Below are 16864 nucleotides of genomic sequence, written 5' to 3' on the forward strand. Positions count from 1 at the left end.
ATAAATCCGAACAGAAAAACTGTTCTTTGGCTGAGGATCGTGTTAGACACGGGTCCCTTAAAACAAATTTCGTGTCTCCCAGGAGAACACGTTTGTTTCCAGGATACAACAGCCGCAAGCAGTTGCACTGCCGGTCTTGACTCCAACCCGAAGATATGCCTTGCTTACTTGAGAGAAGAAGACAAAATCAGAGAAGATTGTAAGTTGTTGTGTTTTCGGTGTGTTTGGTCTGCAATAGGATGCTCCAATTTATAGTTGCAGGTCTTGAAGAAACTGAAAAATGAATTAAATGGGTGAATTAAACTGCATTAAACGTCTTTAATGCACTTTAATTCGTCACTTAATTCTTAGTCAAACGCATTAACTTCGTCAGTTTCAAATGCTGAATGTAACTGCACTGGCATTAACTGCAGCAGGAAGCTTCTGCGCGCGCAAGACATACTGGTGCGCGCGCAGGTCTGCACCCTCATGCGCGGTGCGTCCACTTGGCTCACTACCACGCGCCCGTGCGCCATACTCACTCAGGTCCATGCGCGCGTGTGCCATGTCACCTGTGGGCCTCTACGAGCACGCCACACAGTCGCGTCGTTTTGGCTCACTTTGGTGCGCCGCGCACGTCACATCAGGTCCATGCACCATGCGCGCAACCGCGCGCTCATGTGTACTCGCTCGCGCGCGTATGCGCATGACTGCCACGTCATGCGCCAGCATGCCACATTACCAACAACTTGGTCCTTGCAACCCTTGTGCTTCCACTACGCGCACGCGGTCAAAAATACAAAGGCGGCTCTCAAGCGGGCGAAGTGCAAAGTGCGCCATCAAAGCGCCACATTGCGCCTCATCGCCCACGCCACGCGCGCGCGCGTGTTTGAGCGCGAGTGCAAGTTAGGGTGCTCAGCACCCTTCGCGAGTACACTAGTGAGTGCTTCCATGAAACAATAAGGATGGAGAGTTCCCACTTAAATACCCCTTTAAGTTTCATCTCTCATCCGATGTGAGACAAAGTGCCACTTTCCCACGTTTTTAGCATTCAAGTTTCAAACACCAAATTTTGAGCATCGATATCTCATTCATCTTAGCTCCGTTTTGGACGTGGTTTAGTTCGTTGCGAAGCTCTTCCAACATAGAACATAAACCCACAAATAAATATATAAAACCCGCTCATTTTATTATATTTATTTCTAGTCCAAAATAGGAAAAAATCATTTTCCTATATTTGTGAAAAATGCTATTTTCACAAAATTTCCAACAATTTCATTTCAAACATGCCACTTCTTATAACCCATATCTTATTTACCTTAAGGTTCATTTTGGACCTTTCTTATCTCAAAGCTTTTCTTCAAGAAGAATGCAAATGCATTAACTAATAATTATATGATATGTATGATTAATTATTTGTCTTTAGAATAAAACCACTTTTGTTACTAGAATTTTTAACAAATTCTAATTTATCTCTAACAATGAAAAAAAGAAGCTAAAGTAGCTAAGTTGGAAAAACACTGGCATCTTTTTTTAATGAAACTAGTAATAAGATCCGCGAGCGTTGTGGCGCGAGTATTTCGCAAATATCAAACGGATTAATCCAAGCATTATGTGATGTGTTAACCATATGAAAACCCACGTTTTGACATATCCGATTGAACTCAATGTATCCTATAGTTGCATTGCGATTGGATCAAAACGTAACGTAAATTTAATTTATATCGTACAACCATAACCTATTATACGCGACCTGACTAACTCGTTTTTGTATCGTCAAGCCAAAAACTCTCGATGGGGGTCAAACTGGCATTTGCAAAGTTCATAAAAAGTTAAGTGGTTAAAAATTGCATTTCCTAAACTTAAAGGCTAAGAAAGGGTAAAGATAAAATTTGATAAAGTTTTGGGGTAAGAAGGAAACTATAACAAAGTTGGGGCTGAAAAATAAACTACCACAAAGTTGGGGTGTCAAAAGCAAACTATTTGTAAAATGGAGCAGTAGTTTAGGGACTAAATTTACCATTTTATGAAACTTTGAATGTACCAAAGTTAAGGGGCTAAAATTGCAACATCGTGAAACTATGGAGGGAGGGAGGCAAAGCCGGTGGATTTTTCACCGACTTTGTCTTTTAAAATAGTATAGAATATATTTAAATACCATTTGGAATGAAATCTCATATTCCATTTGACCGACTTTTGAAGCATGTTTGGGTCGAGTCCTTTATACAACAAAGGTTGGTATGTTACTAAAAATGGTAGTTCATCCTTGTTGGCTAACATCCGGTGGCGGTTCTTAGAAGGGCTCTGGCAGGGTCACGGTCCGGGCAAGTTTTTCGGCCGTATTGCTAATTTTCCGCATTTCAATCGAAATTTTTTATATATACTATGTTTGGCACGGGCTTGCCGGGGCTTTTTTTAGTGCTCGTGTCTTTCGGCCCTGACACGTTCAACGGGCAAGATCCGCCACTGCTAACATCTCATCTTCCAACAATCTCGGAGACCTACCGGCTACCGCTATAGGTATCATCCAGGTTCATTGAGGTCCCAACTCCCGTGATATTGAAATCTTTACGGTTGGCTTAGGTTGTTTTTGACGAAATTGTTGGCCAAACTGCTAACTATGATTTCAGGAAACGACAAAACAACAAGTTTAATTGGATGGGTTAGCTTGACCTGCCAATTTTACTAGATTTAACGATTCAGTTTGGGTGGTTTGACTATATGAACTGACTTTTTTTTCCAAAATCATTAGGGTGAAGGGAGTGGTTACCAAATCACATAGCGCCATGTTAATTGTTTACTTAATGCCAAAAAACGTTGGCGGTGGTTTACCTAATAGGGTTTAGGTAAACTATTTAAAAAAATGAAAAATGTGTGATTGGTTGAGAAGAAATAGACCCCATCACACACCCTCTCTCTCCCCCTCACTCCGTTTACCCTTTAGGTGCTGTTTGTTTTTTCAGAGGTAAAATGTCTGTAGTCTGCGGACCACATCTGTAAACATCTGTAGCAGGAGAGGTGGACAAAACCTCTGCAGTCTGCAAGAAGAAGACTGTTTGTTTTTTAATTCTGCCTGAAATAAATTAACATTTAAATAAACCGAAATAATAGTTAGAGCATTCACATCCAAAGAACCAAATTCTGTGTGGGGTGTTTTTAAAATATAAAAAGTATAAAAAGTGGTTGTGAGTGGAGGAGAGAGAAAATGTTACTGTTCATCTGTATATTTGGGGGGACACTGTTCACCCCCTATAATTTTTTAATATATTTTGAAAGTGGTTGTGAGTGGAGGAGAGAAAAAAGGTAATAATAAAGGTATAAAAAATATTATTTAATTGAAAGGGAGAGAGAAAATGTAGTGTTTTTTAGTGTAATTTAGGACGAAAATATAGTGGAATGGATGTGAATGCTCTTAGAGAGTTTAGTTATGAAAGGATAGGTGTTGTTATACGCATCACCACCCCCAAACATCATCCGGAAGTTGCTCGTCATCCACCAAACAAATCTCCATCATTCAAATCCAATATCTCATTAATCAACACAGGTTTCAACACAACAATTAACAAAACCAGTATGATAATCGAAAACAAACGCACCGCCATTACTGAATAACCGTCGAAACAGATGAGTCATCACCGCAATCGCATCGGAAAAGTGAACAGAACCGCAAAATTATCCGCTGATTTCAACTCCGATGTCTGCAAAAGCATGAATACGATTTTTTTGGCCGTTTATTCGACTACATCTGATAAATAATAAATTAATCCATGATTATCCTTAAGAGTCCGTCATCACTAAATAGCTACAAAACCCCTATGGCATGGACACAAAGAATTTTATTCTTTCAAAATAAACAGTGGATCACTAGATTGTTTTTTCTTTGATTTGAAAAATCCAATTGGAAATTAAATACAGGGAGATGCCAATTCAGGTAAGCCCCACCAACGAAGATGACAATTAAAAAGAACAAATGTTGAAGGTGGAGTGAGGGAGGACGGCGGTGAGGGTGGCTGCCGGCAGGGAGGAAGAGATGGGTGGAGGTGATGGTGAAGGTGTTGGGTTCTTGATGAGGTGTTGGGTTTTTTATGAGGTCTGATGTTAGAGAAATAAAACAAGAAGAGGTTTGAAATGGGGAGTCCATCTCTTCTTGGGGAAGAGGTCGCAGACCAGTGGCGAAGCTTGACCATAAAAACGGGGGGTCAAAAACGTATATACCAAAAAATTACTATAGAACCGAGGGGGTCGAAAACGTATATACCCAAAAATTTCTATACGAAAACTACATATATAACACTACTGAGCGAAAAGTTCGGGGGGTCGGGCGCCCCTCCCGGCCCCTCTTAAGCTACGCCCTTGGCGCAGACCTTTTTAAATGAAATCACTTCTGAAAAACAAACAGTCTGCAAAACAAAAGGTCTGCCCGTGGTCTGCGTCGCGCAGACAAAAGTGGCCAGAAAGCTCTTCTCTGAGAAAACAAAAGGTCTGCGCGTGGTCTGCGTCGCGCATACAAATTGTGAAAAAGCTAAAAATGATTTATGATAATAATACGTATGCATAACTATATATTTCAAAAATAAAAACAAACATATAAAAATGGTTCATGATTTGTTATAATAAATATGTATAAACTATATATCAAACAGCCCCTCTTACCTTGTTACATGTTGATGAAAGTATGAATATGAATATATGATATTTTTCTGGCTTACATATCTTTATTATTTTTTTCTTTTAAAAAATATATCATTTTTAACTTTATTTGTCTTTGGTTCTCTTCTTTTGTCTTTTCTTTTTCATCTTCTTTCTTTCTCTTTTCTTTTCTTTTTTATTTCTTTCTTAAAAAAAGAGTCATTTGCGTACAAGTTGTTTTTATCATTTGAAAGCGTTAGTTTTCTAATATTTCTCTAGGTCCATGATTGGTTGGCATTTTCTCTTCTTTTTCTTTGTGGGGTTTTAATTATTAAAAATAAGATTCTGCAGATTCTTTCTTCTTCATTGCCACTTTTTTCATTGAGCTCCTCTGTCATGGTGGGTTTGACTTTTTTTTTTGCTTTCTTTGATTATTTTTTACTTTTTTTTAGCTTTCTTGTTCTGGTATCTTAAGTCATCCTTATGTTTCATACAGTTTCTTCTTCTTAGATATCACATCTACCTTCTAATACCCTTTCATCTTTTTGTTATTTTGGTTTTAGGCTTAATTGGATTCTTGATCACTTTTACAACAGAGGGGCTCGGCTCAGTTCGGTTCGGTTTTGAAGATGTATGTAGTGGACAGTAAAGGAGGAGCGATAGCATGCATGCTGCTAGCGCTCCTCTTCTTAGGAACCTGGCCCGCCATTCTAACGCTGTTAGAACGACGTGGCCGGCTTCCTCAACACACTTACCTTGATTACACAATCACCAATCTTTTGGCTGCTGTCATAATTGCTTTCACTTTTGGGGAATTTGGTCATTCTAATGATGATATGCCTAATTTCCTAGACCAGCTTTCTCAGGTATTATCATGCACCTAATCATTCGACCAAATGCCTCAGTGGCATGGTTGTAAAAATCCCGACTAGTATCCGATAAGTTGCTGATTAATCCTTACCCGGAGGTTCACCAATTGATTTTTCTCTTATCGGCCAATTAATTGCTAGACGGTCAACGGCAGCCCTAGGCCTAATCGGCCAAAAATCGGCGGTTCCAGCCAAATTCTGGCCATTTTCCGGTCAAACCTTGTAAACAGCGGTGATTAATCTTGTCTACTTAAAAAAATGAGCCGGCAAGGGGTAAAAACTAGTCTTGCTAAAGAAATTACACATAAAAATGTGTGTGTATATATGTAAAACAGAAGATTACATATAAAAATCTCAATCCGATTAATCCCTATTAATCGCTAGACTGTATCCCACCGGCTGACTAGCGCCGAGCGATTCTTACAACACTGGTCTGTATGCATTGTTAAGAGGTTGCAACATTTTATATTGCAGAATAATTGGCCGAGTGTTCTATTTGCAATGGCGGGCGGGGTAGTTTTAAGCCTCGGGAATCTGTCAGCACAATATGCTTGGGCGTTTGTCGGTTTATCAGTAACCAACGTGATCACCGCAAGTATTACTGTCGTTATAGGTATCATCATCATCGTTATGGATACAAAAGACTATATTAAAACATGTTTAGAATCATGATCTCAAGTTTGTCGTGTTTTTTTTTTTTTCTCACGGGCCACAGGTACAACTATGAATTACTTTTTAGACGACAAGATCAACAGAGCCGAGATACTTTTCCCAGGCGTTGCCTGTTTCTTGATTGCCGTTTGTCTTGGATCATTGGTTCACGCGTCCAACGCCAAAGATAACCGAGCAAAGCTTGATAGACCAGAAGTTATTCCCATAAGTGGAAAAGGGTATATCTTCCGGCTTTGAAACGATCCTTTACCTTTCGGATGTATAATTACATAATCACACGGTTCTTGACAGATTGATTAGTAACGCATCACACACGAGTTCAAGTAACAAAGCAAAAGCAGGAACTGCCAAATTCCTTATTGAGCTCGAGAGCCGAAGAGCAATCAAGGTTATGTCATATGTGATTACGTGATACCACCCGCCATTTGTAAACTAGTTATTGTGGTAACCAGGTGTGTTCATCAGGTTACGGACCAAAACACACTTCTGGTCCGGTTCTGATGGCATTTTAAAACTTACTTTTATTTACATTTTGTCAGGTGTTTGGGAAAAGCACATTGATCGGTTTGGCCATATGTTTCTTTGCGGGAATTTGTTTCTCTCTCTTCTCGCCGGCATTTAACCTTGCAACCAACGACCAATGGCATACATTGGACGATGGTGTCCCTCATCTAAGCGTCTACACAACTTTTTTCTACTTTTCTTGCTCGTGTTTTGCGATTGCAATAATCTTGAACATTACGTTCCTTTACCGCCCTGCGTTCAACTTGCCTCGATCTTCAATCAGGGCGTATTTGAACGACTGGGACGGTCGAGGCTGGGCGTTTCTGGCTGGATTTTTGTGTGGGTTTGGGAACGGTCTACAGTTTATGGGAGGCCAAGCCGCTGGTTATGCTGCAGCTGATGCGGTTCAGGTAAGTTTTAAAGACTTAAAACACCAACATTTAACACTAACAAGTAACAATTAAGACTTAAAAACAATAATAGCAGCAATAAGAAGAAAAGACGAATGGTAGAACTAAGAAGAAAGGTACTGATATCGGGAAGATTGGTGATATATCGGTCAAATATCGGAGATATCGGTCAATATCGCCAATATTATCGGTATCGATATTTTACATGGGACTGATAACCGGTATATACCGATATATCACCAATCTGCATAAATCAAATACGATAAAAAAAAGGTTACAATAAAAATCTATTTCTTTGTTAATAAAAATATCTAGAAGGTTTTTTTGTTTTATTTTCAAAACGCGTTGGGCATCTTCCATATGTAAGACCCATTTCTATTGTAGGTGATTTCAAAATTTTACCCGTTTACCTATAAACGAGTCGAAAATGTCACCTCTAGCAAAATTACTGTTGGGGAATTTCAGAAACCGGATGATCAGAGAGGCGTGTAATCACTCTCAGATCAAATTATTTCGGTGGTTCACCCGAATAATTCAATCGGATACAACTCTGATTTGAGAAATTGAACCAGTGTATGTTTGTCTGCGAAATTGATTGAACCAGAGAATTGTGACCAAAAAACTGAATACGAATTTTGGGGTTAGGGATCATTAACTGCCATTAGGCAGTTATCTCAAAATTTTATTAAGACACAACTGCCTCCAAATTGCCTATTAACTGCCATAATTTGAAGTTTCGAAATTATGGCATTTTCCAGAAAATAAATTTTTCTGAAGCAATTTTATTAAGACACAACTCGACCCCAGCCAGGGGCTCTGCCCCTTGGACCCTGCTCCCAGGGGCGTTGCCCCCTTGGAACCCCCGTAGAGTACGGGCTCCGCCCCTGTACTTCGAATTATAATAACTCAAACAAGCGTGCACTCCCGCACCTCCTAACTTGCTTGATGTATATTATTATTCGCTTTGACCACCAAGTCAATCCCGATTACACTAAAATATCTAACAATTACTTGGTGTTGTAGCTAGACAGACTGTAATGGTAGGTTCTAGTTTACAACTTCCCAGTGATTCTGAGCAGTGCCCAGAAGCAATATTGAATAGTACTGTACAACTCACCAATGCATTTGGATAATCTTTCTAGAAACATGTCTATGTTTACCTTGTGATCTTTTTGTGAACTCATTTCAGGCACTTCCACTTGTGAGTACGTTTTGGGGCGTGCTCCTTTTTGGTGAATACCATAAATCGTCCAGGAGAACCTATGTACTTCTTGTAGGCATGCTGTCCATGTTTATTGTGGCCGTTGGAGTTCTAATGGCGTCATCTGGACAACGAAGATATTAACAAGTTACCTTATAAGTATCAAAAGGAAAATATGTTATGCTGCAAGCCTGCAAGTTTACTATCACTACTGTATAATCAAACATTGTACTCAATATAAAAACATTAAAGTTACAAATGCAAGAAATTTTAACCTTGTTATCAAAACTGAAAATTTAATACTAGAATAATGAGTACCAACGTTCATATAATCGTTAAAATTGTTTCAGAACGGGGGATTTTGTCAGTATAGGTTAAATCTTCTATTGAATCTTCTTGTCTGGAATCGCACGGCTCCAGTTTGCTCTCCACGTGATTGACGAAGATAAAAGTCTCCCCGTTTTCCAACCAGATGATTGAAGCTGTCAAATATGATATAAAAAAGTAAACATAAGTAGATGCCTAGGTTTAATTTTGTAGGATCGTTTGCAGACCCAAAACGAGTCGTTCAGAAGAGTTCTAATCAATACGAGAGGCGGAATTCAGTCGTATCGAAGTTGTTTCAGCTGATTTTCACAAGAATCACTTTAAACTGTCTCTTATATTGAAAACACAACAGTATACATCCAATACATCCTGGAGACACTTCGGCAGCACTTCGGCACCGGAATCAGATCGTTACAAATGACTTGGCACGAACTAGTATTTATAGACACACCTATTCCGCACGAAATGGTTATCACGAAATGACCATGTCATTTCGTGCGAAATGCCCATGTCATTTCGTGCAAAATGCCCATGTCACTTCGTGCAAAATGACCTACATGTCATTTCGTGCGAAAAAAGCCATAAACACATATTTCTCGTATTTCGTGCCCTGATCTAATTAATCTAATACAAGACTCGATACAAGACGAAGTCGACAGACATATGCACCAACAAATTTATGTAATCTAACAACTATTATTATATAAAAATGAAATGTACCTTGGAAACAAAAGTTTGATAGTGTTTATCCATCCATGTTTGGCTATCCGTATGTAATGATGTACGGTTATGATGTAAAAGATTTGCCATGACAAGAGCATGAATATACGCCTGCATGACATCCGCAGTAGTTGAATCTTTATGCATAACAATGCTGATAATTCCTTTCTTCTCAAGTAATAAGTATTTTGCTGAAACGCAAACAGAAGTAACTAATATAAGTATTACATTTCACATGTACTACTATTTTTATAAGTACGAACTTGGTAAATCTCAACCTTTCTCGTATTGAGATCCAGCAGAACTTAATAACTCCATCCTGTTTGTTGACAGTTGAAAAGCATAACAGTCAGGTAAAAGTCCAGATGTATAGAGTTAGTTTAGTTATTATTTAGAGTAAAATGCCATTTTCGCCCTTGAGGTTTGGCTAGTTTTGCGAGTTTTGTCCAAAGGTTTGTTTTTTTCGCATCTGGATCCAAAAGAGTTGAAATTTTGCCATTTTCATCCGGCCCGTTAACTCCATCCATTTTTCTCCGTTAAGTCAGGGGTAATTCCATCTTTTTTGTTAACATAAAGGGCAATTCAGTCTTTTCCACTTTATGTAAAAAGACCGAATATCCCTAAAAAAGACCGAATTGCCCTTTAAGTTAACAAAAAAGACGGAAGTACCCCTGACTTAACGGGAAAAAATGGATGAAGTTAATGAGTCGGATGAAGATGGCAAGATTTCAAACCTTTTGGATCCAGATGAGGAAAAACAAACTTTTGGACGAAAGTTGCAAAACTGGCCAAACCTCAGGGACAAAAATGGCATTTTACCTATTTTCAGTCAGTAGATTCAAAGTTTTGAAGGAACTCTAAACTCACATTTCCGGGCTGTTAAGTGAGGAGACTCTGACACCTAAGCGTACTCGTGTATACAAAAATTTGGTACTTTTTGAGCTCCAAGAACTGACCCATAACGGTAAAACATGCTCCAACACCGAGACCTCTTTTGGAGAGAAAACTGCACAATGCAAAAAGACCATTTAACGTTATCATGCATCTTGATCATATGATTACAGCCTTTTCAAAATTAATTAATAGAGTAAAGTACACGGATGGTCCCCGTGGTTTACCAAAATTTTGGATTTGGTCCCTAGCTTTCCAAAAGTACACGAATGATGATTTGCACTTTGTAACACATTTAGTCCCCAACTTTTTCCAAACGTACATGGATGGTCCCTGTAGTTTGCACTTTGTAATGCATTTAGTCCTTAACTTGGACTTGCTAAAACCTTTAGATTTGTTGGCTGGGGACTAAATGTGTTAGAAAGTGCAAACCATAGGGACCATTCATTTACTTTTGAAAAGCTAGGGACCAAATCCAAAATTTTGATAAACTACAGGGACCATCCGTGTACTTTACTCTAATTAATAATAGGCTCCATTCTCCTTTATCTCACCTTGGCCGGTCTCCACAAAATGCAGTAAAAGAATTGAGCTTCGTTCACAGTTTAACGTAGTCAGATTAAGGCACCTAACCGCTTTGTAATTAGCTACAAATCACCACAACATGAAATATAGAAAGATAATAAAATTAAGTTTTTGTACAACATGTTTGTAAATGCAATGTGACTCTGAACTAGTGAAGTAGATGTATAACTAACCATACATGTGGAACACTGTGAGAGACAAAAAAGAGAACCATATGATCGTTGGGTGGTCCATTGTAATATGTGCAAGAAGCATTCCTAAAGCCATTCCTATCATCGTTGCAACCGTCTCTTGGCTTCCTTCCTATCGGGTCGAAACAGGCGGGTTAACCCGTTTTGTACCATATTTATCGGTTTTTTGATAAATAACTAGTGTGTTTGGGTACTTGCAATTTTTTTTAATTATTTCGAAAATAATTTGCTTTTCGAATAAAATGATTTATGAGGCTTTATGCATTATGAATATATTTTAGTGACTTTTGACTTGTTTAACCCATTTCCTTTTAAGCTATTTTTACTATTTTACCCGTTTGATAAGTTAATAGATAAAAACGTAACCAGAATAGAGACATACAATGTTGTAGAAGGCGCTAGGCGCTAGTCGGGCGGTGAGGTACCGCCTAGGGATTAATAGGAGGGATTAATCGGATTGGACTTTTTAAGTATAATTTTACAAATTTTTTTATATATATAAATAACTTTATACTTTTTATTAATAAATTTACAAGTTTAGGAGATAACATTATACTTTTTATTAATAAATTTAAAAGATTAGGAACCATATGTAAACTAGTGAAAGATAGAGGGGGTTAAATGTTAAAATATCTAAACTTAAATGTTAAAATAGGTTTATAACTACAATTTGGGCTTTAAACCATGGGCCAGGTTTCAAAAATTGGGTTTTTTGAGTCAAAAAACATGGGCCCGATTAGTCCGATTTTTACCGATTTTGTCCGACTTTTACCGACTTTGACCATAACCGATTTTTTTGACCGACTAGCTTAAATTTAGGCAGTAACCCACCGACTAGCGCCTAGGCGCCGATTAATCGGCCGCCTAGGCCGATTTCTGCAACATTGGAGACATACATAAGTAAACTGGTCGAAATTGTTTAGAAATTACCTTTGCAGATATATCTGCGGCGTTATTCTGAAGAGCAAAATGCTGGGTCAAAGCAGCTCTAGTTGCTCCACTGGCAACACCAGCTAAAACAAAGAACGGTAACTAGATTTAGGTACTTATGGCGTAATTTGTTACGGTATACAATGATACATTGAAACTTTCTTTCCGTATTAGTCTAGAGATATCTTAACTGTTGATTGAATTTTAAATATGATTAAGTGTTAATGACTTACTGAAGGATCTTGACAAGCTCCCTAAGCAGACAATGAATACAAATGCCGAAGGAAACAATGGAGAAACAAGGTCCATCAGCATTCCTACAACAGAAAACAATTATCACTCAAGAAAAGTTCAATTGGTTTTAAAAAGCGAGAGGCGCACAAAAGTGACGAGGTCTAAAATTTAGGTGCGAAGCGCAAAAGCGGTGGGCTTTTCGTACCCGAGGCGCAAGATGTTTATATATTTTTTTTATATATCCCATAGGTTTTTAGCTTCCTTTAACAAAAATATAGCTATAAATAAGGCTTTTATACCATTTTACTTACATGTACAAGTCAAAAAACCCAAGGTACAACTTTTTTCTGCAGCAAAACGCCTCAGATACATGAGGCGCGCGCCTCAGGCCAAAAAGCCCCCAAAAAAACCCTAAAATATGCACTTTTTGGGCGCTTCTTGTAATTACACAAGGCGCTGAGCGAAAAAGCCCCAGAGGCTGCGCCTGAGGCGCGCTTTTAGAACCCATGAAAGATATAGATTAAATCAAGCAATTTCTCAACCGTATGAAAGGACCATTATGCCCACACAAAAGTAAGATTGTAAGAACTTTATTAACTATCCTACTGCAAACTCAGTAAAGGACGTGTATATTGATGAATTAATGCTTCAAGCAAAATACTAATCGTACAAAACAGTTATTTAGACTTCTGAGCCCCTTCACTTAAATGCCATGATATTAACAACAAGCATATCTTGAATTCAAGGAGAATAATCATTAGATTAATACCAAGATCATTCATGAGATCTGCAACCAGACGCCACATTTTGGCATTGCTGTCTAGGTTTGAGCCCTGAAAATAAAAAAATAAAAAAAATAAAAAAAAAAACACTCTCAAGAGTAAGTGTTTTATCATTGATGAATGCTGTATAGCAGACCGCTTCATGACTGAAAATTGAACACCCTGTGTAAAATGTCACCTATTCTAGCTTAAAATTTTGGCACTTTACTTACTGATACCTATATACTAATTGTACGGGTAGAATGCAGACTTGTTCTAAAAAAGTGTGAGGTGTTTAGGCCCCAAAAGCCGAGGCGTGAAGCGCGCACATAACATACGCTAGGCATTGCTCTATGTAAAATCAAAAGGCAAATTGGAAAATAATAATCCCATCTTTCTCAAATTGGCCGATAATAATCCCAAGTCAGTTATTAGCCAATAATAATCCGACCTTGTCCAATTTTTTTGTAAAATAGTCTGCCGTTAAAATAAGCTTAACGAAGTTAAGTGTTTTTCCGAATTACAAACCGATGTTTTAGGGCTTTCGATCAGAACGAGGATACGAGTCGATTGACGTAAAACTTACCTCGAAATTGTGTTCGAAATGGCTTGAATTTTGTTAATTGGAAGTTAAACACCCGAATTGAAGCACCGTTTTCGTGGGTTGGGAGCAGTATTTCGAGGTAAGTTTTACATCAATCGACTCGTATCCTCGTTCTGATCAAAAGCACTAAAACATCGGTTTGTAATTCGGAAAAACACTTAACTCCGTTAAGCTATTTTAACGGCGGACTATTTTACAAAAAAATTGGACGAGGTCGGATTATTATTGGCTAATAACTAACTTGGGATTATTATCGGCCAATTTCAGAAAGAAAGATGGGATTATTGTTTTCCAATTTGCCAAAATCAAATGAGCCTAATTTACAACCAGAAGCCGCGTCTCCACATCTGTTTTACATATCAATTCTTTTATCAAGCAAACCTTTCATAATTTCTTCGCCCCTTCGGTTGTTTTTTGTTTTTACAACTCTCCTACAAACCCTAATTTTGACCAACTTTGACCCAAAAGTATATGAGGCGCCACCTCAAGGCACTTTCCTGATCGCCTCATGTGCCTCGTGTATCAGGCGCACCTTCTTAAACCAAGCCTGGGCATAACTAGCATTAAATATTAAATACCAATAATTTGTGAATATGTAAGGTGAATTTATTTTCAAGTGCAGCACATGGCGTTGATGCATAAAAAGCTGCTTTAGGAGATAACACACAAAAGCATTCCAACCAATTGCATGTTTGCATTCATCTATGTCTTTCAAAATGTGCATAAGCAAACAAGGATAGCCAACAAATCTACGATGCGCAGTACGACATACCTGGTAGAATGTGAACATGACACCTCCAAGCATCCCCGTCAAATCCCTCAAAAACCACTGAGGAAGACACACATCGCAATCATGAAAAATGGTTTTTTTTTTTTTTTTTGTAAACGGCTGGTGGTCGCCTAGGCGCAAAAATGGTTTTTTTTTTTTTTTTTTTTTTTTTTTTTTTTTTGTAAAAACGGTGCTCATGCGCAAAAGGCGCGCACCTATGCGTAAAAAAAACGAGGCGCATAACTATTAGCTACATGATCTTAAATGGCATATATAATAGTTTTTTTATTTTATATGTGGTATCTTCTTTATTTTCAAAGCATAACATATTTTTTATATTTTTTTCTCTATGTGCGCTTTTCTTAAAAAAGCCCACGCTTTTTTTGCGCCTTGTGCCTAGGCTCCGGGCGAGGCCGATGCACCTCGCCTGCGCCTTGCGTCTTTGACAACATAGCTACGTAGATAATGGTCGATAACACGATTAATACAAAGATATCGTACCTGAAAAGTAGCCCCAATTACAGTTGCCGATTTCTCCCCAACTCCTATAGCACTTAAAAGAGCCTACCAATATCCAACTCAACAATTTCAACACAACTTATATTTAAAATAATTCCAAAATAAATAAATTCAACTGTAAATATAAACTTTACTTGTGTAGAAAGCATCATCCTTATGTATGTAGAGAGTCCCTATGAAAACAAATTAAATCCATTACAATATTTGTAATATAAACATGGTTGCAAAAGTCGCTAGGCGCTCCCTAGTCGGTCGACCGGGGAGTTGAGAGTACTCGGTCTAGGCGGAGAGTATTCGGGGAGTACTCGGACATGTTAAATTATAAAGAAATTACTTTTTGGAGATTAAATATATGTCAAATAACATAAATTTACTAATATTTATAACAAAATACGTGAAAATGATATTCTTTCTTTAATATGATAGGTATAGAAATTATGTTTTATTATTATTTAAGTCAAACTAAGCCCGAGTTGACGTACTAGATCCAATTCTGGCCGAGGTTGACCGCGTTTGACCGACTCTGAATAATTAGGCGAACTCGAAGAAAGTCGCCTCCGCAGTCCGCCTTGGAAACCTTGTTTTACAACCATGAATATAAATTCCTAAAATCATTATTAAATTTCAATTTTCAAACCTGCAATAAATCCCAAGTTTGAAACGGAATGTAATCAGGAGTCACACTGTTTGGGAAACCCTAGATTCAAAATTAGCAAAATTGAACTGATTAAATTAACAACTAACTGACATACGATAAATTGAACGAGAAATTGAGCGAACATATGTGAAATTGTTGTGATGAATTAATTACCTCAGGAACGAATGCTTCGAGGAACCTTCTAGAGAAAAGGTTGAATCGATTACCGTATTTCTTCACTGTGAAAGATGACGGAGAAGATGACGGAGAGATAACGGCGGTTAAGGAGAGTTTGTTGGAAGAAGTTCCACTCCATTCTTCTAATACTGTTTGAGAGTTTACTTTGTTGATTTCTTCTTTCATTGCTTCCAAATGATCGTCTTCTTCGGTAGAATTGTTGGTTCTCTGATTCTGTTGAAATGAAAGTTGACTTGAATGTGAAATGTTAGCCCCTATACTTTGGAATAAAGTGCAGTTTGTTCACACTCCAAGCCAAGTTTGATTCATTTAGAACACACGCTGTTGGCGTTTAAAAGAGGCGATTATGCTTGACAACGTCGTGCACACCGACCCGTTCACGGCATTTAGGCCGGCGTTGGTCCTTTGGCCGGGAAAACTTCACAGATGTGAAGATGAAATTCGCGTTGACGTGGCACATTATAATTCGGCTTTGGTTTTAGTCGTTTGACCCCAGTTGTAAGTTTTTAAGTTTTTAAAAATTAAATTTTCCCTATATAAACCACACACTTCTTCCGTTTTTTTTTACTAACTCTCGAATTTCATTCAAAATTCTGCTTCATCTTCTGCTGATTATCACTTCAAAAAAATGGCTACAATTCCTTGGACTGGAGAAGAAAATATCGTTTTATGCGAGTCGTGGGTTGAAGCCTTGAGCCACTACACCCCGCGTAATCGCTCGAGCGAACCGTTCTAGAGTAGAGTTCTGCAACACTTTGGCGTCCATAGGGGTGAGACCACCCGAACCGCTGACGCATTTTCGTCTCGTTTCAGGGTTATCTGTTTAGATTGCGAAAGATTCGAGACGGTGTACACCGTGGTGGAAAACGCGGGTGGTGACCTTGGTGATGACAACATGATACAAGTCGCTCTAATCAACTTCAAGCACGACCACAACCGTGAATTCCGTCATGTCTTGGCGTGGCAGATTATTAAATTTTAGGTTTTAGGTTTAATAAGTTTTAGGTTTAAGTTAAGTTATGTAATCTTTTTTTTTGTTTTGTGTTTTTTAATTATGTAATGTTTTTTATGTTTAAATTATGTAATGTTTGAGATTAATGTTATTAGTTTAATTACTTGTAACACCCCAAAAACAGGTTTGGTAATCAAACCACGTTAATAGTAAAGACGGGTAAAATACCGTAGTGGTAAAAATTAACCCGGTAAATATTAGGACTCAAATAAATAAACCTAA

At 38.1% G+C, this 16864-nt stretch overlaps 2 protein-coding genes across 4 annotated transcripts; one reads left to right on the plus strand and one right to left on the minus strand.

Annotated features, from left to right (window-relative positions):
• Window positions 1-4838: 4838 nt before the first annotated feature.
• Window positions 4839-8552, plus strand: LOC110871904 (ureide permease 1). Its single transcript, XM_022120661.2, has 7 exons — window positions 4839-5007; window positions 5172-5474; window positions 5952-6090; window positions 6193-6367; window positions 6441-6537; window positions 6689-7063; window positions 8253-8552. Exons 2-7 carry the CDS (start codon window positions 5238-5240, stop codon window positions 8406-8408), a joined length of 1179 nt encoding a protein of 392 aa, XP_021976353.1. The 5' UTR covers window positions 4839-5007; window positions 5172-5237; the 3' UTR covers window positions 8409-8552.
• On the minus strand, window positions 8289-15932 carry LOC110871903 (protein root UVB sensitive 3). 3 transcript variants are annotated; one of them, XM_022120659.2, is made up of 15 exons: window positions 15607-15932; window positions 15433-15492; window positions 14930-14968; window positions 14778-14840; window positions 14280-14336; window positions 12912-12975; window positions 12142-12225; window positions 11909-11991; window positions 10961-11090; window positions 10757-10849; window positions 10179-10317; window positions 9590-9630; window positions 9312-9502; window positions 8587-8746; window positions 8289-8388 (listed from the first exon to the last, which is right to left on the minus strand). In XM_022120659.2, exons 1-14 carry the CDS (start codon window positions 15793-15795, stop codon window positions 8648-8650), a joined length of 1332 nt encoding a protein of 443 aa, XP_021976351.1. In that variant the 5' UTR covers window positions 15796-15932; the 3' UTR covers window positions 8289-8388; window positions 8587-8647. The 3 variants fall into 3 exon arrangements, with proteins under 3 accessions (XP_021976351.1, XP_035832289.1, XP_021976350.1); XM_035976396.1 differs by having other exon boundaries at window positions 8540-8746; window positions 15607-15927; XM_022120658.2 differs by having other exon boundaries at window positions 8301-8388; window positions 8583-8746.
• Window positions 15933-16864: the final 932 nt, after the last annotated feature.

Source organism: Helianthus annuus, chromosome 8 (assembly GCF_002127325.2).
Source record: "Helianthus annuus cultivar XRQ/B chromosome 8, HanXRQr2.0-SUNRISE, whole genome shotgun sequence".
NCBI classification, from domain to species: Eukaryota; Viridiplantae; Streptophyta; class Magnoliopsida; order Asterales; family Asteraceae; genus Helianthus; species Helianthus annuus.